Source organism: Hevea brasiliensis, chromosome 15, assembly GCF_030052815.1.
Source record: "Hevea brasiliensis isolate MT/VB/25A 57/8 chromosome 15, ASM3005281v1, whole genome shotgun sequence".
Taxonomy (NCBI): domain Eukaryota; kingdom Viridiplantae; phylum Streptophyta; class Magnoliopsida; order Malpighiales; family Euphorbiaceae; genus Hevea; species Hevea brasiliensis.
This window is the reverse complement of record NC_079507.1, coordinates 66,823,190-66,845,873: the sequence shown is the minus strand read 5'-3', so window position 1 is coordinate 66,845,873 and position 22,684 is coordinate 66,823,190. Positions and strand designations below refer to the sequence as shown.

Here is a 22,684-nt window from a genome sequence, read left to right as displayed (position 1 = left end):
TATATCTATTTAAAATATTTTTATAAATATTTGGAGAGATCAATAAGAATTTAATAGATTAATTAATTAAAACCTAAATTTTAATATATATGTTTGGGGAGGCTAGGGCGTAGCCTCCTTGCCTCCACCCCTAAAGAAGGTCCCTCTGTCCAGATGGGATAAAGAAACCGCTGGAACTAGGGGTTAAGTCTATTTTGTTTGAACTAAATAAATTGAACTGAATCATCTTAATTCGATAATTCGGTTCGATTTTTAAGATAATTCGCTTTAGTTTGATTTTGCATTTTAAAATTTTCAATTATTTGGATTTAGTTTGGTTTTAGAAAAAAAAATATTATTGAACTGAACAGAACTAAATTGCTCTATTGAATTTTATATTTATTTATTTTTATAGGAAATTTATGAATCATATATATATAGTTTAATTTCATTGATTGATGGTTATTAGGTTCAAATCAATATAAAAATCAGATCAAATAACTTGAAAATCAAGTCTAAATTAAAAAAATTAATCAAAACTCAAAAATTGATCTGTTCGAACTGAACCGAAATAGAGCTATTCAGTTTGGGTCAATTTTTTATTCATTTTGGTTCAGTTTGGTTTCTAAAATATGATAATTCGGTTAATTCAATTTTAATGATTCAATTCAGTTCGGTTCGATTCGGTTCAATTTGAACTTAATGCTCAGCCCTAACTAGAACAACTCGAAAGAGGATTAGCACCAAGTAGAAGAGAAGATAATTTGATAGAAAAGTTCTTTCTCTATCTACTAAAAAGAGAATAACATTATGAGGAAAGTGGTTTGGTGATGCTGCCATAAGCATCCTTGAGGAACTTAAGGACGATGTCAGCTTACAACACACACAAAAGATAAGGTTGGCGGCTTATGGCTAGCCACTCCAATACTCAAGTAAGTGATTTGCTTTAAAAAAAGTAAGATTAATGAGAGTAGAATGTTATAATCAATCGAGCAGAGTAAGTATACCTGGCTTATGGTGCTATTCTGATGCCTTATAAATTGAAGCTTTAATAGCTATTGTAGGTGGTTTTAAGAATCTCTTATCATTCAATTGTAATACTGAGATCCTTGGCAGGCATGTCCATCATCTTCAGCTACATGATCCTCGAAGGTTGGTTACTCGAATTCTCTAGTTTGTTTAGCTAAACCCAACCATCGTTCGGATGGCTATTGCTTGATTGGATAACCAAGCCATCTAACGCTCAGGTCCTTTGGCCAAGCATGTTGACCTCTTGATTTTCTTGATCAAATCTCTTGACTTTCTGATTGAGCCATTTCACCATTTGACTCTTTGATCAAACTATTGTACTATTTGACTTTTGATTAAGCCATTTGACTCAATTTTAGAGGTGGGCTATATCATCAGGGAAAGAGAATTCAGACGATGAAATCCCAAACTAATTATAAAATGCATGATAGCATTTAAAAAATAGTATTCTCTTAAATATAAAATTATAGTTTTTTCTTATTCATAGACAATGAGAATATTAATGTATTTGCACACAGATAGCATGTATTTTGGGAGCATTGAATAAACTCTCGAGATCCTAAGGGTAAAGAAAAAACATGATTGGCTAACCAATTTGTGCAAAACTTTGCCCTTCTATATATATGCACTATCTGCACTTCCCAATTTAAATTCAGCAACTGTTTCACACTCGAGACCATAGAAGACATGGACACTGATACCAGATTTCTACCATGGATCATAGTAACAACAACAACACTGTCACTTTCCACAATTAATCTTCTAATGCCATCAACCCAAGCAAGCTTCAACCCTAACAAAATTGCCCACAACTCTGCCTTTAACATTGAGCAGAAAACTAACACCACTCTCTATAAATAACAATTCCGAAGAACTCCACCTGCTGCAGCTACTCTTAAGTTACCTTTGAAAGTGTTGGAATCCCACATCGAAAGAATATAAAGTAAAAGGGTAATATATAAATGGTTGGATCGCAACATTGATTTGGCTAGTCATTTTGATGCGTAAAGCAATCTAATAACTTATATAAGCCCAAATTAAATAAATTAAATTGTAATTTGATCAATACTCTTTCCGAATTTAACATGGTATCAGAGCCTGAACTGGATTGTGGGTTTCAGCTGCCCACAAGGCTGTATAATTGGGCCCAAATTTGGTTAAAAATAAAAAATATAAACTAATTGTCAAGTGATAACCATATGGTTGCACTTGAGGGGGGGAGTGTTGGAATCCCACATCGAAAGAATATAAAGTAAAAGGGCAATATATAAGTGGTTGGATTGCAACATTGATTTGGCTAGTCATTTTGATGTGTAAAGCAATCTAATAACTTATATAAGCCTGAATTAAATGAATTAAACTATAATTTGATCAACACTCTCTCCGAATTTAACAGTCTGACAAATTGCTGTGAGATAGGTGAGGAGAAATTTCAGAGCTTAATTAAATGGGCTGGGAGACATAATCAAAGATTGGTCCAACAAGTTTTCTCTCCAAGCCCATAGTTGTTCACAGAAAAATTCACCTCAGATACTTCAATTCATGCTCCAACTTATTTCCTTTTAGCTCTAAATGCATGTTGCAATTTAGTTGGAGATCCTGAAAATACACCTCTAAATATGGTAGGGTAGTATAGGAAATTAATTTGTTTCTAGATCATTCTTTCAAGCTGTATACTAACAATATACATAATCAATACAAGGGAAGCTTTTCTTGCTCAATTACAGAATTTATTAGTTTTTTTTCATGGTATCAGAGCACAACCTGTGCTACTGATATTGTTCTTCTCAACAATCCTAAAACCACTACAGAAACTGCTATTTTCTAATTGCTACAGAAAATGTCAGATGCACCCAGAGATGGAACTCAAACTCCTGATGGTGGAGACAAGACTCAGGTTGTTGATAGTGGAAATAATATTCTCCATTTGCATAATTCTGACCACCCGGGTATGATGCTTGTAAGTGCCCCACTTACTAGAAAGAACTACCTATCTTGGAGCAGGTCCATGGAATTAGGCTTCAGAGCCAAGGATAAGCTGGGTTTTGTAGATGGAAATTATGAGGCACCTGCTGCTGGTTCTGCTACTTTTGACAGGTGAAGGAAGGTGGACAGCATGGTCACCTCTTGGATCTTGAGTTCTCTATCAAAGGAGTTGGTGGATGCTTTCATTTATGCACCTTCATCAAAAGACCTATGGGAGGAGATCAAAGAGAGGTTTAGAGAAAGCAATGGACCTCTCTTATACTAGCTCAAACGTGAGATAAGTAATCAGACCCAAGCAAATGTATCAGTTATGGTGTATTTCACTAAACTTAAAAAATTATGGGATGAATTGGCATGCTTAAAACCATTACCAATGTGTGATTGTGGTGCAGCAAAATAAATAGATGAGACAAATAGTGAAGGCAAACTCATACAGTTTTTAATGGTGTTGAATCAGGCTTATGACAATGTCAGAAATCAGATCCTACTAATGGATCCTTTGCCTAGTGTTAACAAGGCATACTCTATGGTGTTAAGGGTGGAAAAGCAAAAGGAAATTCATGATGATGCAGCTGATGAGTTCAATTCAGTAATGACAGTGAAGGGACAAGTTCATAAGGAGAATTTTCAAGGCAAGAAGAAAGAATTTGGAAAGAAAGAAAATTAAGTTTTGTGACCATTGCAATACAAATGGCCATACCAGGGACACCTGTTTCAAGCTACATGGATACCCAGAATGGTTCACAGAACTCAAACAGAAGAAAGGGAAAACTAAGAACAATATAGCAGCAAATGTATATGAGAAACCATCTGAGGGAGAAAGCAGGGCAGATCACAATAATGAAGGACCTGATTGGGCAAGTCTAATACAGCAGGAAGTGGCCAAATATATACAGAACCAGTAATCTGTCATAAATGAGGCAAGCTGTGTTAATTTTACAGGCTTCGCAGGTAAGAATTCAAGTAACTACTCTTCTAGCAAACATGATAGGGATAATGATATATGGATAGTGGATTCAGGAGCTTCCACACATATGTGTCATGATTTTACCCTTTTCCAAAATATTTCAAAAATAAACAACCCAAGTTTTGTTACATTACCTGATGGAACCATAAAATGAGTGTTGCACAAAGGAACCATCGGAACCATCAAAATAAGCCCAAAATTGCACCTGCAAAATACATTTCGTACACCTAATTTCAAGTATAACCTAATGTCAGTAAGTGCCTTTACCAAAGTCACCAACATAGTTGTCGCATTCTTTGCTGACCACTGCCTTTTGCAGGACCCAGTGACTAAGGAAGTGGTAACAAGGGGAGAATTGCAAGGAGGCCTATACATAATAAGCAGTAAATCTTTTGAAAATAAGTGTAGTTCTAAAGCTTCTCATATCAGATGTACTGAACCTATGTTCCAAATGAATGAAGTTTATGAATCCTCTTCCAATTCTTATGAGTTATGGCATTACAGACTTAGGCATATGTCAAATACCAAATTATCACATATTTCTGCCATAAGTCCAAAGAACAAGTATCATGAAGTTATTTGTGAGGTATGTCCACCTGCTAAACAACAGAGGCTCAGTTTTCAAAAGAGCAAAATTACCACAAAAGAAGTTTTGATTTAATTCACATTGATTTATGGGGGCCACACATGGTACACTCCATTTCACAGTCAAAATATGTTCTCACTATTGTTGATGATTTTTCAAGAGTTACTTGGACATACTTATTGCATGATAAAACAAAGGTTTATTGTACTCTTCTTGGATTTTTTAATATGATAAAAACATAGTTTCAAAAGCAAGTAAAGGCAGTGAGATCTGATAATGGCACTGAATTTATAAACCAATAGTGTACCATGTTATTCAAAACAAAAGGGATCCTACATCAAAGAACTTGTTCTTACTCTCCACAACAAAATGGGATTGTGGAGAGGAAGCATAAGCATTTGCTGCAAGTAGCAAGGGCTTTGATGTTTGCATCCAATTTACCATAATGTTTTTGGGGAGAAAGTATTTTAATAGCAACCTATCTCATAAATAGGATGCCAAGTATAATTTTAAATTGGAAAACCCCCTATGAAATTTTGTTCAATAAAACACCAGATTACAGTCACCTTAGAATTTTTGGCTGGCTATGCTTTGCAACCAATATCAAGCCAAGAAAACATAAGTTTGAACCAAGGGCTGCCAAGTGCATTTTTATAGGATATGCTTCTGGTTTTAAGGCTTATAAGCTATATGATTTACAAAATAAAACAATAATAATTTCAAGAGATGTAGTTTTTTATGAAAATAATTTTCTATATTCAAAAAGGGCAACTGAGCAAGTGGATAACAACATCTTTCCTTTGCCAATTCCAGAAAATGAATCCACCCCTGTTCAACCTATACCTATAATGACTCCAACCCAAATTAAACAAATAGAAATTCCCACTACAAACATTAATTCTCCACCTTCATCAATTTCAAATAGCCCTTAATCAGATGTTCCCATACCAGTCAGGAGAAGCACCAAAACTGCTAAAAGACCACTCTGGCTAAATGACTTTGTAGCCTATGTTCATAAAGAAAATTTTATTGCTGCTCCACTTGCTACTACTTCCAAAAACCCTGTAGGTATGATTTCTTTGCCTACACCTTCTTATTCTATCCATTCTTTACAGTACAATCATAACTACATTAATTTTTTAGCAAATGTGTCGACTATCCATGAACCACATACCTACCATCAAGCTAGGGAGGATAGTAACTGGGTTCTTGCTATGAAGAATGAATTAAAAGCCTTAGAGAAGAACAATACATGGGAACTCACTTCTCTTCCGCAAGGTAAGAAGGCCATAGCTTCAAAAAGGGTGTATAGGGTTAAATACAGACCTGATGGCATGGTAGACAAATACAAAGCTAGATTGGTTGCAAAAGGTTACAACCAACTAGCAGGGATTGATTATCATGATAATTTCTCACCAGTGGATAAATTAGTCACAGTAAGATTGTTCCTAGCAATTGCTAATGCATTCAGCTGGCCAATACACCAGCTTGACATCAATAATGCATACTTACATGGATGCCTGGATGAAGATGTCTATATGCAGCCTCTAGAAGGCCATACAAAGGCTACACAAGGACAAGTATGCAAGCTTCTAAGATGCCTCTACGGCCTTAAACAAGCAGGGAGGCAATGGAACAAGGAATTGACCAGAAAATTACAAGAATTCGAATTTGTCCAGTCTGCATTTGACCATTGCCTATTCATCAAAGGGACTGGACATGATTTTATTTCACTAATTGTATATGTAGATGACTTGTTGATTGCAGGGGAAAATGAAAACCACATCAGATCAGTGAAGAGGCTCCTAGACAAGCAATTTACAATCAGAGACCTGGGCTACGCTCGATATTTTCTAGGAATTGAGATTGCCAGGTCAGAGAAGGGCACATTTCTAAATCAGTGAAAATATATCCTGGATATTCTCCATGATACAGGTCTACAAAATGCAAAAGCAGCAACCTATCCGCTGCCCAAAGGTCTCAAATTAGACAACGAAACTGGGAATTTACTACAAGAACCAGAAAGATATAGAAGACTTATAGGGAAATTGTTATACTTGGGACTTACCAGGCCGGATGTTTCCTTCGCAACCTAGAAGTTAAGCCAATTCATGCAAATTCCTTGCCAGCCACATTGGGATGCCGCTATACACGTACTCAAATACTTAAAAAGATGTCCTTCCAAGAGTCTCTTCTACCCATCGACAAATGATTTGAAGCTTCGAGCTTTTTGTGACGCAGACTAGGCGTCCTGCCCCATGACCAGAAAATCAATAACTGGTTTTTGTGTCTTCTTGGGACCTTCTTTAATCTCCTGGAAAGCAAAGAAACAAAGTACAGTAAGCAGGTCATCAGCCGAAGCAAAGTATAGAAGCATGGCGATGACAGTATGTGAACTCAAATGGATTAGTTACCTCATTGGTGATTTTGGCTTGAGACTGTCTCTTCCGATTGTTTTGCACTGTGACAATAAAGCAGCAGAGCACATAGCTGCAAATCCGGTATTCCATGAATGCACTAAGCATCTTGAAATTGACTGTCATGTGGTTCGAGATCAACTTAATGCTGGTTTCATCACCACCGTGCATGTTCCGTCAAGACATCAGCTAGCGGATCTCTTTACCAAACCCTCGATCTCTTTTTTATTCAACGAGCATCTTTCCAAGATGGGACTTCATGATGCCCATGTGTCTTCATCTTGAGGAGGGGCCTGACAGATTGCTGTGAGATAGGTGAGGAGAAATTTCAGAGCTTAATTAAATGGGCTGGGAGACATAATCAAAGATTGGCCCAACAAGTTTTCTCTCCAAGCCCATAGTTGTTCACAAAAAAATTCACCTCAGATACTTCAATTCATGCTCCAGCTTATTTCCTTTTAGCTCTAAATGCATGTTGTAATTCAGTTGGAGATCCTGAAAATACGCCTGTAAATATGGTAGGGTAGTATAGGAAATTAATTTGTTTCTAGATCATTCTTTCAAGCTGTATATAAACAATATACATAATCAATACAAGGGCAGCTTTTCTTGCTCAATTACAGAATTTATTAGTTTTTTTTTCAGAAAGAGCCATCAATGTTTAGCCAGCTTCACTCAGCCCATCAACGGCGCAATTCAGCTGATCCATTGGTTGCACCGGAGGTTATTTCTCGCCTTCTCAATCTGAAGATTGCATTAATGAAATATATGAAACTCTGAAGCTTGAAAAATTCTTATGTTCCTTCTATTCCACAAACACTAGCAAGGCACGTCGAATAGAATGTCCAATGCTACACTAACCCGCTTGTTCTTCATTTTTAAGTTCAGGTTTAACCGTCCATTATGAAGTTCTGCTCACTGAAAAAAATCCGTACATATCAGGAGGAATCAAAGATTGCCAAACCATACGAGAGAGGCAATAGTCTATTAGAACGTGGAATATGTCCTCTGCATGGCCTATGCAAACATCACAGGGCACTGTGAGGGGCCAAATGGTGCATGCCGCACTCTTTCTTTATTAGTGACAAGACGGTTCTGAGCTACCAGCCAGGACCACTCCATTGCCAGGTAAGTCTTCAAGTTAAGCAAGATAGTTGCTGAACCTTACGCAGACTTAACTGTGAACAAAACCGATTTCGAAATTTAATCATATGGTTGTTTTCTTAAATGACTGTTAGAATTTGATTATAATCATTATCTCAGTGGATTATGTTAAGCAATTTTGAAATTACATGTTTAACAAACTGCAAATTTCAAAACAGTATCGAATTCATTGCTTCAAACCCTGCAAATATATGTCAATCTAAATTAGAAAATGCGTTTGCCTTCATTAGTGAATCCTATTAGTGATTCAAAGAATTTTTTTTTTAAATAAAAATAAGGCTAACAATTATACATTTCAGTTTAATATAAGTATGAATAAATAATTTTTATTTTCAATTTATCCAATATATACGCACACATCAAATTTGCTAAAATTACGAAGAATCCAGCAAATAAACACCTCTCTAAAAGGAGCTCGAAGTAAAAATATCACATCAAATTAATCATATAATTAACTGATAAGAGCTTAATTTTCCATAGACATTGCCCATTGTCACTTGCGGATCTCTATGTAGGAACAAAAGCAAATATATAGTTGCTGGAGAATGGCAGTTGGGAACTTCTTACTTAGAGAGATTTAAAATATAATAGATATGATGAAATTCATACATAAGTAAAATTTATATTTTATATCTTTATCTATGCAATATATATATATATATATTTAGTGCTATGAAATAAATATTGCCTCCATCGCATCGCTTGTTGGCAATCCAAAATGATAAAAATTTAACTCTGACAAATATATATTAAAAAATGGAATAACAAAAACAAAACCTCAACAACTTTCAATTATGCCATTAAATCATATGGAAAAAGACAATGGCCTGGTCAATTGTTTGTAATTTTTTTTTATTTATTAAAAAAAAAGAAGGTTTTCGAAATTGAAATTTTGTTTAAGCATCACATTGAGCCTATGAATCCACTGATGTTCAACTGCTCTCTGATTTGCAAAAACTGGATGGATTGGGTTTTTTCTTGGCAATTTCACTTGCTAACCCAAAACAAAAGCTGTAAGCATATAATTTTCTACGTGTAGCCCTCGAATGTACGTGTAACCTTAGCTCACCATCTTCCAAATCAAACACTCATCCTCCAATCTAACACGTACTCGCCATGCAAAGCCTTTGCCTTCCCATAAATAGCCCTTCTCCTTCCCACCTCTCACCCATCATTACCATATCCCTTTCCAGTTTCCACTATGGCAAAGCTCACCGTCCTTATAGCCACCTTCATAGCCCTCCTCTTCGTGGTGGACGCCTCCATTTACCGTACCACCATGATCATCGACGAGGGTAGTGATGATACAGAAAACCCAAGTAGGCGAGGGTGCAGCCAACAGATCCAGCAGCAGCAAAATTTGAGGCAATGCCAGGAGTATATAAGGCAAAGAGTCCACGGCTCCAGAGGCCGAGGCCGCCCTGCAGCTGCATATGATGAAGTTGAAAATCAACGAGACCAATTTCGAAGGTGCTGCAACCAACTTCAACAGATGGATAGCCCGTGCCGATGTGAGGGTCTGAGGCAGGCGATTCACAGTCAACAAAGCCAGGGACAAATTCAAGGTCAAGATGTCCGTCAAGCATTCCAAGTGGCTCAGTACTTACCATCGGAGTGCGGTGTATCGCCAAGACGATGCCAAATCCAGTCGAGCTGGTGGATGTAAAGGAAATCTATAGTAGCTATATATAGCTAGGCGGCCAACCTCACTATATATATGCACATAGCAATAAACATCACTGCTCTGGCATTTTAGCTGGAGATTAGATGATTACTATTAGTCTTAATTAATAATAAGCACATTATCGTGTGTGGTTAATTTCTATGAAAGTTGTAGTCACTTTCGAGTTTTGAGAGTATATATGTTGTCAAATTCCCTGTTAATAATAATAATAATAATATCATCATCAAGAATAGCAATAAGAACATCTCTTTGTTTTTAATTTGTCTAATTACATCAAGGATTTTATATAATAAGGATTACATAAAATCCATCAATAATCAAAATTATCTATCAAATTATATAGTACTTAGATTAGATATAATGATTTTAAGTTAAATGAATTAATTAATGTCTTTTAATTATTAATTATTAATTAGTTGTGAATTATAATAATTTATTTTATAGATTAAACACTTTTATTTTTTAGTTCAATGGAATTTGAAACCAGGATTCGATGATATCCAACTTGAAAACATAGAATTAGAGAATACGTTTATTATAATTTCATGATTGATATTTTACATAATTATTTATTATTTGAAAATCATATTTTAATTTTAATCATAATATTTATTTTCATTTTATAAATTGAAATTTTTAAATATCATAAATTATATATATCTGTATAAATATGTGAGAATTTAAACTTTATATTTAAATAATTATATATATATATATATAGACGTTCAGAAAGTTCTTATGGTATCTTTTTATTAATTATTATTAAATAAATTATTAAATAAATAAAATAAAAATAAGATAATTATAAAATAAGAAAAATTATCAAAATTTAATATAAATTTTATTATATATACGAATTTCACTTATAAAATATATTGGAGGTTATATTTATATAAAATTAGTAATAGTGAATATCAAGTTCGTTCACTTGTATTCTATTTCTTTAATTTTTTTTAAAGCTATTTCTTTAATTTATTATGAAAAAGGTTGAGATATACTTTTACCATACATCTATATGACTAGTGAAAAGAAAGGTTAAATCAAACAGATATCCAAATAATATGTGTAAAATGGAACCTCACTCGATGTCCAAACAAATTCTCCGTAACAAACAGAATCATGAAGAGATGCAGCGATTGGAAAATGCAAAATCACCTCAGCACTAACACTCTTTTGGGAACTGAGAAAATGACCTCATTAACTTCAAAACCAAACAAAATCTAGAAAAGTTTTCTTCTTTGGCTGAACTCGCATGCTACTGTACGCGTAAACATTTCCCAGACCACCAAACCATTTGTAGCCACCCCATCAGAACACCAGAAGAGGATTACCATTATATCTTCCACGTTTTCAGCATGCACACAAAAAAATGCCCTCTAAAAACCCGAGTGATGAATATCCTAAACAGGTGCAACTCTTTGTTCAATAATGGCAAATAAGCTTATTCTCATCAGTGTTCTCTTGGTCATCATAGCCGCTGCATCTGCCTACAGAACCACAATCACTACTGTGGAGATCGACGAACCCAATCCCAGCTCCCAGGCTTGCCGCCGGGAGGTTGAAAGGAAGGACTTGAGCTCCTGCGAGGACTGCGTAGGACAGTCAAGGAGATCCCCAGTCTTGGCGCTGCGAAGATCAGAAAACCAGCAGGAGCAGGTCCCTAGGCAATGTTGCAACCAAATAAAGCAGTTGCGAGATGATTGCGAGTGTGAGGGAATAAAGTCTGTACTCCAGAAGCAGCTGGAGCAGGGGCAAGTAGGAAGAGAAGAATATAAGCAGGCGATGTGGCTTGCGTCAGCGCTGCCAAATCCAAGCAGCCTGGTACTAATGCACGCCGGCCGGTTACCATTCCGATGTGCAGATAAATAAAGTTCGCTTGTGTGAGAGATGTCTATCCGTGTACGTATAAAACTAAACACAACAGAGTGCGTTTTTGTACGAGTGTCGTCCTGTAATGTTGCTCCGAGTTTTCCTGGTGTCCTGTAATAAAAGCTGCGAGTTTTCTTTAGCTGATGCGATCAAGCACAAGCGTCTGGTTTCAAGTAGTCACAATAAAGAAAGAAAAGAAGAATGGAGAATATTAATTAATCCAGAAAATTATTAGCTTCGCTTACCCAAATCAACATACGATCATAAACTTTCAACTGATAGGCTTAGACTTCAGTGAAAGGTGATCATTTGGACCCGCTTGGATGGTCGATGATATTTAGGAATTAAATTTGGTTTTTCAGTGATTAGAAGCACACAGTTGAAAAAATATCCAGTTAATTGGAGGGTAATGGAATTAAATTATCACAAGGGATTAGACAAAACCTTTGGCTTAGCAATCCCAGTTAGCTAACAGAAGTCCCAAAAAAGATGCCTAGCTCGACCAACTATGCACATGAGACCGCCTACCATCCTTTTCAAGAAAAAGTGGACTGCAAGCGATGAATTACAAAGACCGCGAGTAATCAATGTGCACTAATAATAGAGATGACAGCAAGGAATTGCGATTTTAATCAGTAGTCATCCTTTCAATTGCAATTTTACATAACAGCGCAGATGAACCAATCAATTCTATATCCCCATCTAATACAGATGCAAACCATCACAGGCAGCATACATTGCCATAAAATATAATCACAAGCCAACATAGCATATGCAAAACGTTAATTTACAATTATCATCAAGTAGTTAGTTTAAATATGACATTTCACAGAAACTATTCCATCAATAATGTGGCACTTTTCCCACCTGCAGAAGAAAACCATTCTCATTCGGTTAGCAAAAAGACTTCTGCCCAACTCATTATTTCATTATGCCATTTCACAGTTCTTCATCCTTAATCCAGCTTCACGCTATCGCAATATCTCAATCCTAATCCAAAGTCGTAAAATCTAAGACAAAAGTTCCACAAAAGATCCACAATGCAGCCATGCACTACAAGATCTCAAAAAAAAGATGTAGAAGCAAACTAACACGAGAACAGCTAATGGAATATATGAAACTTACTTATATTCAAGAAACTTGTCTTATATTTAAGAAACTTCAAAAGAAATAACAAGATCCCGTCACAGGTTTTGCAAATTCCTAAAAGCAGAACTCAACGAACGGCTTCCAGCCACATCAACAGATTTCATTACAAACTAAAATCCAACATTTACTTAGAAGAAAGTTTGAAACTGGATAGGATGACCTACAGGCATCCCCCAGAATGACTCAGAAACCACCACGGAGGCGGAGGACAAGATGCAAAGTGGACTCCTTCTGAATATTGTAATCTGCCAGGGTTCGTCCATCTTCCAGCTGCTTCCCATCAAAGATCAACCTTTGTTGGTTTGGAGGGATTCCCTCCTTGTCCTGAATCTTTGCCTTTGTTGACCCCACAAGCTCAAAGGAGTATAGATTTTGATGATACCAAAACTCAACTAGAATCAAACTAACATTGTTTTAAGTGTTGTACTTTTCAAAGAATAAAGAAAAAGACACAAGAATTTCATGATGGAATCGTGATTTTGAAGAAAGGATGACATTCTAAGATAACACAGGACGAATCAAAGGAGATAAAAGAAGAAAAAGTTACCTTCCAAGGCTGCATTGAAAATCAAATTTGAAGGTACATATAGTATAGAAGTTAGATTTAACTTTTAGGATTGCTTGTGAAAAGAATTGAGGAGTAGAAGTTAATGATACTTATTTTTAATCCCTCAAAAGATTTTCTTTTAAATATCATTATTGGCCTAAAAGCATTTGATTATGATTTGGTGTAAAGTTTTAAAATTTTGAAAGTTATACAGAAAAGTTTTTCCTGGTATGCTAACTGGTTTGCTGCTTGTTTTAGTATGCTAACTAGTTTGCTATTTTTTTCCAGTATGCTAACTGTCTCAACTCTGCACAACATCGCAGAAAAAGACAAAATAACGGCTATTTTCTTGAAATTTGTAATTGTAACGTTCAAATGAGTTCTCAAACGGTCAAAAACGTTCCAAAGCTATAAATACACCTACCCTTGGCCATTTTGCACTTAATGAAAGTCTCTCCACTGTTCAAAATCATAAAAGCTTTCATTCAAAGTGCTCAAAGTGTTTTCATTGCTCATCATTGGCTTATCTACTCATCTCTCTTCTTTATAGATTCTGTTGTATTGAGTGAGAGTGAGTTTTAAACACCTTATTATCATTTATGAGAGGTCATTCAAGCACCTATTGAAGCTTGATTGTGGAAAAGTGTTTGGGATAACACTTGGTTGAAATGTGAAGCTACTTGTAAAAGCTTTGGTGAGAAGATTTATAAAAGGCTTTTTGTCTCTTGCCTTTAAAAGAGAAGAATAGTGAAGTGAAGACTCAAAGTGGGATCTTTGAGAGAGTGGATGTAAGCTAGTTGAGCCGAACCACTATAAAATTTCAGTGTTCAATTTTCTCAACCCTTACTCTTTACATTTATGCATTTTAACTTTATGATTGATGTGCTTTTGCTGATATGAAAATTAATGCTGTTTACTGTTAACCTTGCTACAAACTGAGAAAATTGGTTTACTGCTGAATCTGCTGATATCTGATTTAATCTGCTTATTGTTTGATTTGCTTTCAATTAAAATATCTGGTGTACTGCTCTGTTTGCTGTGTTTTGAACATATTCAGATTACTGAAATTCTTATTGAATACCAATATATTCTGTCAAATCAGTATACTGATAGCTTATGACCCAACCTTGAATCAACTTGTCAATAGAGCTGTATTGTTCATATTTCACATTAGAAAATTAGGTTGAACCAAGCAGCAATTTTCAAAGGTTTTGAGCAAGAACCGAAAATTGTTTTTAAAGTCCAATTCACCCCCCTCTTGGACATATTTTGGGACATCAATTTGGTATCAGAGCTTGTCTCTCTTGTTTGAGGATTAAACCCCTTAGAGTGATCCATACACATGGCTAGTTCATCAAGAAACTCAGCTGGTATACCTGCTCCCTTAGCTGAAGGTTATTCTATCACTAGACCACCACTTTTTAATGGCACAAATTACTCCTTTTAGAAAACTAGAATGAGAAACTTTATACAATCTGTTGACATTGATTCTTGGAGAATAATTAAAGATGGTCCTTATATTCCTTATAAAACCAGTGAAGGAACTGTACAAATTCCTAAAGCTGAAGTTGAATTTGATGATAATGATTGGAAGAAAATTTCTACAAATGCCAAGGCTATTAACATTCTTCATTGTGCTCTTGATATTAATGAGTATAATTGTGTTTCAGGATGTCAAACTGCAAAAGAAATTTGGGACAAACTAGAAGTCACATATGAAGGAACTGATGTTGTGAAAGAGTCAAAGGCAAACCTCCTCATCCGTGATTATGAGTTATTTGAGATGAAACCTGGTGAAACTATTGCTGAAATGAGTACCAGATTTACAGATCTTGTCAATCTTTTTAAAGCTCTTGGAAAAAGATTTGAGGAATAAGAACTTGTAAAGAAAATTTTGAGATCTCTTCCAAAGTCATGGGAAGCAAAGACTACTGTTATTCAAGACACCAAGGATTTCAGAAAATACACCTATGATGAGCTAATTGCACTACAAGAAAATTAATATTTAACGAGAGGAAAAATCATCGTTAAAAGTTAAAAAGTGGTCGTTAATAATAATTAACAACCACAAAAGTTGGTCGTTAAGTCGTCGTTATAGGCTCCGTCGTTAAAAAGTTTAACGAGGAATTTATATAACTCGTCGTTGATACTAATAACGAGGACACAATAAGCGATTGTTAAAATTATAGTATTAATGACTATTTTAGCCGTCGTTAATGTTATTAACAACGGAGAAAATGGTCATCAAATTTAAATTAAAAGATCGTTATTTTACAATGTAACGGCCTCTAAAAACTATTAACAATGAAAAAATTGGTCGTTAAAAAATATTAACAACAGCAAATAATGCTCGTTAATGGTTATTAACAATTAAAAAAAATCTCGTTAAAAAGTATTAACGAGAGCAAATGATGATCGTTAAAAATTACTAACGATAGTAAAAAGTAGTCGTTGAAAATAATTGAGGATGAACATTAAAAATTGATAACAACGATGCAAAATGGTCGTTAAAAATGATTAACAATCATAAAAATAGTTGTGAAAACATATTAACAATAACAAAAAGAGGTGATTAACAATCAATATGAATACAAAAATAATCATTAATACTTTTAAAACACTAAAAAATTTAATAAGCAATTAATAATAATAAATAATATGCTTCATAAATAAAATAACATTCATACATCAATATGAAAAATGTCATAACAACCGTCTCAAATGTCGGTTTAATATTAATTATTTACACTTAATTTGTTTATGTAAATAAGAAAACTATAAATACGTGAAGGCTGAAATAAAATTCAACAATATCTTCTAAGTTACTTTTGAACACCTTCACCCAAAAAAATTACTTCAATGCTTTTACTATTTGCATAATCACATCTGCACCACAATATAAAAATATAATTAGATTGCAATAACTATGAAATCCACTAATAGCTTGAAATAAGTTTCACATTTAACTTAAAATTTGTTAATATTTTATTTCTAAACAGTTTAAGTATAATATATCAAATAAAAAATTCGTCAAAATTCCATTTGTATTTTGAATATTTTCAAAATTTCAAACAAATAATTCAAATTCATAACTTGCATAAAACATAAATTCAAAAATATTCATCAACTTCCAATCCGATTTATGTACTCTTTAATTAAATTATATACATTTATCTTCAATAAATATATAATAGTGAATATTTATTTCCATTTGTAAATGTACAACTTAAAATATGACCTATATTAAAAACAATATAAAGAATATAGTAGATGAAAAAGAAGATAATTTACCTTATCACAATCAAGTAGATTGATCTGTAGATAGAGAAGTTCTAGATGGAGCATTAGAGTATTGGCTCAATAATAAGTCCTCCAGGTATTTCATCCTAGTTTCTACTTCAGACAAACGATCCTTAAGCAATCGATTCTCCTCTTGAAGGCCAACGTTGGAATGAGATTTCTTAACTTCTTTTGCCTTTATTCCACCCCCATAACCAATAACTTGATCACGATGTCGTGTTTCAAAACATTGTTCTACAACCTCCATATGAGACAAAGAAGGGTTGGATTGGATGACATCACGTATTTGATCCTATAATAATTATGATTAATCAATGACACAAATAAAACAATTTATGAAAAGACAAAGATATGCAATAAAAGTAATATAACATACATATTTCTCTTGAACATTAGAGTCAATCAAATTTGCACCCTTCTTATGAGTTTCAAAGAATATAGTTCTAATGTCTGGTGGATTGCCATCCTTGCCTCCCTTTACAAAATACGATATTGTTACACAATAGCATAATATATTTAATCTCTAAAATGCAAAAGCATGAAAAAATTTCACTAACATTACCAAATCATAGATAATTTGTCTGTAAGGTTTGCTACCAGTACGATGAAGCATAGTTAAATTTTTCCTATTTTCAAAGTTTCGAACACTTGTTTCCTACATTAAAAAAAGTATTTAAAAACATTATGTTAACCCTTCTAAAAAATAATAAAACTAAAGATAAAAATACTTATATTTAATTTACACAATTTCTAATATTGGTAAAATAAAATGTCATACCTTAAATTTTTTGGTGCAAAAATGGTTCTTAACTAACCACTCCCAATCTTCTTGATGCATCCCTTGAGGAACATTTTTCAACATCTCTGGAAAAGAACCACAAGGCTTTATATTGTGGCGTTTCAAATCCCCTCTCCAATTATTCCACAAATGATTCATATGCTCTAAAGTCTTTTCTCGATATAGCTCAATGTCAACATTTTTAAATTTCTCCTACAAAAAAAAAAGAATGAATGAATAGATGCAAATTAAATTAATCCAATGTTTTATTAAAAGTAAAGGTACCTTGACTGAATCCCACATATGATCTTTTGCATCTTCTCCAATTTGCTTCCATGAGTGCACTCTTATTGGACAAATATTTGGGTCACGCATTATTTTGCCCAAATGTCTTGACCATTCTGCATGATTTTCTCCAACAACTCGATTATTATAAAAAACCACATCCAGTTTCTCTCCATTCTTAAGTGCTGCAATCTTTTTACCCTTGTTCATTCCTCTTGTTTTTCTCTTCTTTTGTATAGTGGAAATACCTTAATAAAAAAGTCCTTAGAACTTCATTAATGATATAGAAATAATGCATCAATAATAAATATAAATTATTAATAATACATATGACAATAATTATTTGAACCTTCTTGTGTTTCTTCCTGAGCTGGATTATTATTACTTTGATGTTGCCTTGTTGTATTACATTCTGCAGTATCAAAATCTATCAATATTAAAAATAAAAAGTAAATTATTAATGTAAACTAAATTCATAACCCTGAATAAAATAGAAAAATAGGAGTTGAACCTTCATGCACTTGTTCAGGTATTTGTTCCTGTACTCCACCATCTTCTTCCCTATGATCAACATCTTGAAAAAGAGAGATGTCATTATGTGGCTCTAACGAACAACGTGCAATTGATGCAGTTTGACTTTGTGTGGATGTCATAGGTAAAAATGATCTTGATTGATGTCCATGTCCCCTTGCCCTTCTTAATGCACCCGGTGGTATAAATGAACTCTTCACTATATTTGTCCTAGGTCCTTTCTTTTTTTGTGACCCCATTTCTAGCGTCATTTACCTGGAATATTAGCACATCAAATATATGTGAATTTTTTTCAAACCAACAAAATATATCATGACATAAATAAATATGGGAAACAACATAAATAAAATATGGGAAAAAGACAAAATGAAATGTAAACTACATTGAATAACTTAATTACACATAAACATCCAAAATAAATTATGTATATATTATAGAGTTTATTTTGAAAAGAAACATTATACACTAGCATTCAAACAATAATAATTAAATAAACTTCATGATCCATGTTTTCTTTTCTTCTGTGTTGAAGATATATAAATTATTTGTGGCTCTATATCCATCCTCTTCCAACTAATTTGGTCATTTGCATCAGCTGTAGTTGTTTCTCCAGATTCAAGATTGACAGATTCATCAGCTTGATATGCTTCACCTAATTGATTCAAGTCAACGGGTCAATGTCTTCTTCTAATGGGATGTCATAAGAATCTCGAGGATGTGCCTTTATCACACAATGCCACCTTTGTGAATATTATGTCCGAACATAAAAGACTTGTGATGCTTGGTTAGCTAAAATGAAAGGTTCATTTGTTTTCAAAGTTCGTTTACAATTAACACTAACCCCCCCATATTCATCAATCTTAACCCCCCTCACTCGATCATAAACATCCCACCAATTACAACGAAATAACACCACACGTCTTCCTCCAAGATATTGCAATTGAATAATCTCAGTTAAGACACCGTAGTAATCTATGTTGTTAACTTCATCACCAATATCTCCAATTACAACAACTCCACTATTTTGTGTCCTCAAACCTTGGTCATGATATTTAGTATGAAACCTATACCCATTGACAATGTAACCATAAAAAGATGTCACATATCGAGCAGGACCGCGTGATAATGAGAGTAGGGCTCCCATCATTGGACTTGAGTCATTTTTATGCAACCACGCAACCTATAAAAAAAATTTGTTTGAAAAAGTGAAAAATCAATTCCTAATGGTTACAAACAATTGAAATAATTAATTACTCAAAATACATACAAAACTTAAAGTGTACTTACTTTCGTCTTAAACCATCTAACAAAATTTTTATTCCATTGACCTTCTGACATACCTACTAAATTGGTTGCTGGCAATTGTGAATACTCTCTAAGGGGCAAAAAAAAAAAAAGAGGATTATAGGCGATTGTGATAAATTAAAAAAAAAGAGTAAATACAATATGAATAAGCAAAAAAAAATATCATACTCGATGTATGGCTGGACTTCATCACAATTCTTTAATACATAAATATGAGCTTGCTCCCACTCCTGTGTATCAAGATCACGAGTTTTACTAGCACCTAATCCTCGTCCTACTTTGGAGAAAATTGATAAGCCTCCTTTATTTTTATTACTGCCACCATCATAGTTGCGCTCCATTCGATTGAACTTTGTCTCAATGCCATGCAAGTACCTTGAGCAAAGAGTCATGCACTCATTTGCAATGTATGCCTCTGCAATTGAACCTTCTACGCAAGCTCTATTACGAATACATGACTTAAATGAATATAATGCTCGTTCTATTGGGTACATCCAACGATATTGTACTGGTCCACCAATTTTAGCTTCATTAGCCAAATGCATAGGCAAATGCACCATAATGTCAAAAAATGAAGGTGGAAAGATCCTTTCTAGCTTGCAAAGAGTTATAGGAATTTGCTTTTCTAATTGCTCCAATACATCTACCTTTAATGACTTTGCTCCTAAATGAGTGAAAAACAATGACAGCTCAACAAGTGGTTCATATACTACCTTAGGAAGTAAACCACGTATTGCAAGAGGAAGTATATGTAATAGAAGAACGTGACAATCATGACTCTTTAATCCTGAGATTTTACTCTCTTTCATGTTTACACAAAGAGAAATATTGGATGAAAATCCATCTGGAACTTTTAACTGCTTCAAGAATTGGCAAAGCCTGTATTTTTCAGTAGTAGATAAACTGTACAATGCTGGAGGTATCACAACTTTATTCCCCTGTTGTACTGGGTGTAACTCTGGCCTTATATTTAATGCTTGCAAGTCAAGGCGAGTTTTGATGCCATCTTTAGTTTTTCCCTTTATGTTCATGATTGTCCCTAGTATATTATCGCATATATTCTTTTCAATGTGCATGACATCTAAGTTGTGACGTAGCAATAAGGTCCTCCAATATGGAAGGTCAAAGAATATACTCTTTTTATTCCAATTGTCCCCCCTACCATCATGTGAGATTGCTTTCTTCATATGAGGAGCCTTAGTTAATATGACCCCTTCAAGATTTTTCACTTGATCAAGTATATCATCTCCTGAAAGTGGCTTGGGTGGTAACCCTCGCTCCCTTGTGCCATCAAAAGATTCGTTATCATTTCTCCATTTGTGATTAAGAGGAAGATATCGTCGATGACCCATATAACATTGCTTGCCTCCATTAGCCAACCTCATCCAACAGGTGTCCTTATTACAACAAGGACAAGCCAACTTTCCCTTAGTACTCCAACCTGATAAGTTCGCATATGCAGGGAAATCATTGATAGTCCATAGTAAAACTGCATGTAACTTGAAATTACAGTGCATATGCATCAAATGTATCAATGCCAGTTTCCCATAACTCTCTTAGTTCTTCTACTAAGGGTTGAAGATAGATATCAATTGCATCTCCGGGACCCTCAGGACCTGGAATAAGCATTGATAAAATAAAATTTGATTGTTTCATGCACATCCAAGGTGGCAAATTGTATGGAATGAGTAAAACTGGCCAAACACTATATGGCATTTTTGAATTGGCAAAAGGTTGAAATCCATCACTAGCAAGGCCTAGTCTCACATTGCGAGAGTCTGAGGCAAAATTTGGATGTAGTTTGTCAAAGGAAATCCATGCCATTGAATCAGCAGGGTGTCTCATCACTCCATCATCTACCCTCTTATCTTTATGCCATCTCATCAAAGACGTTGTCTTTGTGGACATAAACAATCTTTGAAGTCTTGGCTTTAGTGGAAAGTAACGCAGAATTTTTTTTGGTATTCTCTTCCCATTGGTTTTAACCTTGTCTTCCCCATTATATTTATCAGTCTTCCATCTAGAATAGCCGCAAATCTTACAAAAATCTAGCCTCTCATCCTCTTTCCAATATAACATGCAATTATTTACACATGCATCAATTTTTTTGTATGAGAGACCAAGATCTTGAATTACTTTCTTTGCATCATAATACGATTGTGGCAAATTAGATCCTTGAGGTAATAATTCATCTTTCAATAATTGCAACAACATAGTAAATGACTCATTACTCCATCGACCAAGGCTCTTGATATGGAGCAATTTGACTAAGCAAGATAACTTTGAGCTCTTAGAACCTTGGTATAATGGTTGCTCAAAATCTCTTAGTAACCTATAGAATTTATTCGCTTCCTCATTCGGTTCCTCTTTATGAATATCACAAGCGAAGATATCCGTATCCATATCATTTGTATCTTGACCACAAAACTCTGGATATAAATCCCTTAAAATGTCATGCATCTCATTGCTAGGCTCATCTTCACTTTGTTCAACACTTTCTAAATTAGATTCAGATTCACCTACCCTTTCTCCATGGTGATACCAAAATGTATAATTACGTATTATTCCATACACCTTGAGATGTGTCCCTACCACTTCTCGTGTGGCGGAATATGTGTTACTACACTTGACACATGGACAACGTATTTTCCCATGCTTCCCAGTCTTCTTAAAAGCATAGTCTAAAAATTCTTCAACTCCACATAAATATATATTATTAAGACGATCACCAACAAGATCCATCCATCCTTTACTAGGAGCCATTATCTAATAAATAGATAGTTAGAAATATAACCTAAAAAAAATGCAAACACATTTGACAAAGAAAAAAATTTAGGTTACATTATTAAATAAATAAACATTAAAAAATTAAATAACATTGATCGCAAAAAGGATGGTGCCATGAAGGATAAAGAGGCCACTAAGCATTGTATAAACACGATAAAAGAAATTACTGTACCTCAACAAGCAAAGCAAAGAAAACCTAGCACTTTGTTTTATTAAATGATTTTTAAATTTGGACAAAAATTTTAATTTCAGTTTTGATAATTGAATATTTAAAATTAAAATAAATATTAAATATTAAGGATTAAAACAAAAAAAATTATA

At 34.2% G+C, this 22,684-nt stretch overlaps 5 protein-coding genes across 5 annotated transcripts; 2 read left to right on the top strand and 3 right to left on the bottom strand.

Moving 5' to 3' along the window:
- Positions 1-9,287: 9,287 nt before the first annotated feature.
- Positions 9,288-9,987, top strand: LOC110668785 (2S seed storage albumin protein-like). Its single transcript, XM_021830154.2, has one exon. It carries the CDS (start codon positions 9,330-9,332, stop codon positions 9,792-9,794), a length of 465 nt encoding a protein of 154 aa, XP_021685846.2. The 5' UTR covers positions 9,288-9,329; the 3' UTR covers positions 9,795-9,987.
- Positions 9,988-11,240: 1,253 nt separating this feature from the next.
- On the top strand, positions 11,241-11,681 carry LOC110668794 (2S seed storage albumin protein-like). Its single transcript, XM_021830160.2, has one exon. It carries the CDS (start codon positions 11,241-11,243, stop codon positions 11,679-11,681), a length of 441 nt encoding a protein of 146 aa, XP_021685852.2.
- A 955-nt stretch (positions 11,682-12,636) lies between these two features.
- LOC110653810 (uncharacterized) lies at positions 12,637-17,290 on the bottom strand. The gene is made up of 5 exons (XM_058137164.1): positions 17,240-17,290; positions 17,054-17,152; positions 16,775-16,969; positions 13,022-13,166; positions 12,637-12,734 (listed from the first exon to the last, which is right to left on the bottom strand). Exons 1-5 carry the CDS (start codon positions 17,288-17,290, stop codon positions 12,637-12,639), a joined length of 588 nt encoding a protein of 195 aa, XP_057993147.1.
- A 532-nt stretch (positions 17,291-17,822) lies between these two features.
- LOC131174102 (uncharacterized) lies at positions 17,823-18,522 on the bottom strand. Its single transcript, XM_058137163.1, has 4 exons — positions 18,252-18,522; positions 18,090-18,167; positions 17,879-17,988; positions 17,823-17,846 (listed from the first exon to the last, which is right to left on the bottom strand). Exons 1-4 carry the CDS (start codon positions 18,520-18,522, stop codon positions 17,823-17,825), a joined length of 483 nt encoding a protein of 160 aa, XP_057993146.1.
- Positions 18,523-19,022: 500 nt separating this feature from the next.
- Positions 19,023-22,339, bottom strand: LOC131174101 (uncharacterized). Its single transcript, XM_058137162.1, has 4 exons — positions 21,115-22,339; positions 19,745-21,017; positions 19,559-19,646; positions 19,023-19,451 (listed from the first exon to the last, which is right to left on the bottom strand). The coding sequence occupies exons 1-4, from the start codon at positions 22,337-22,339 to the stop codon at positions 19,023-19,025; spliced, it is 3,015 nt and encodes a 1,004-aa protein (XP_057993145.1).
- Positions 22,340-22,684: the final 345 nt, after the last annotated feature.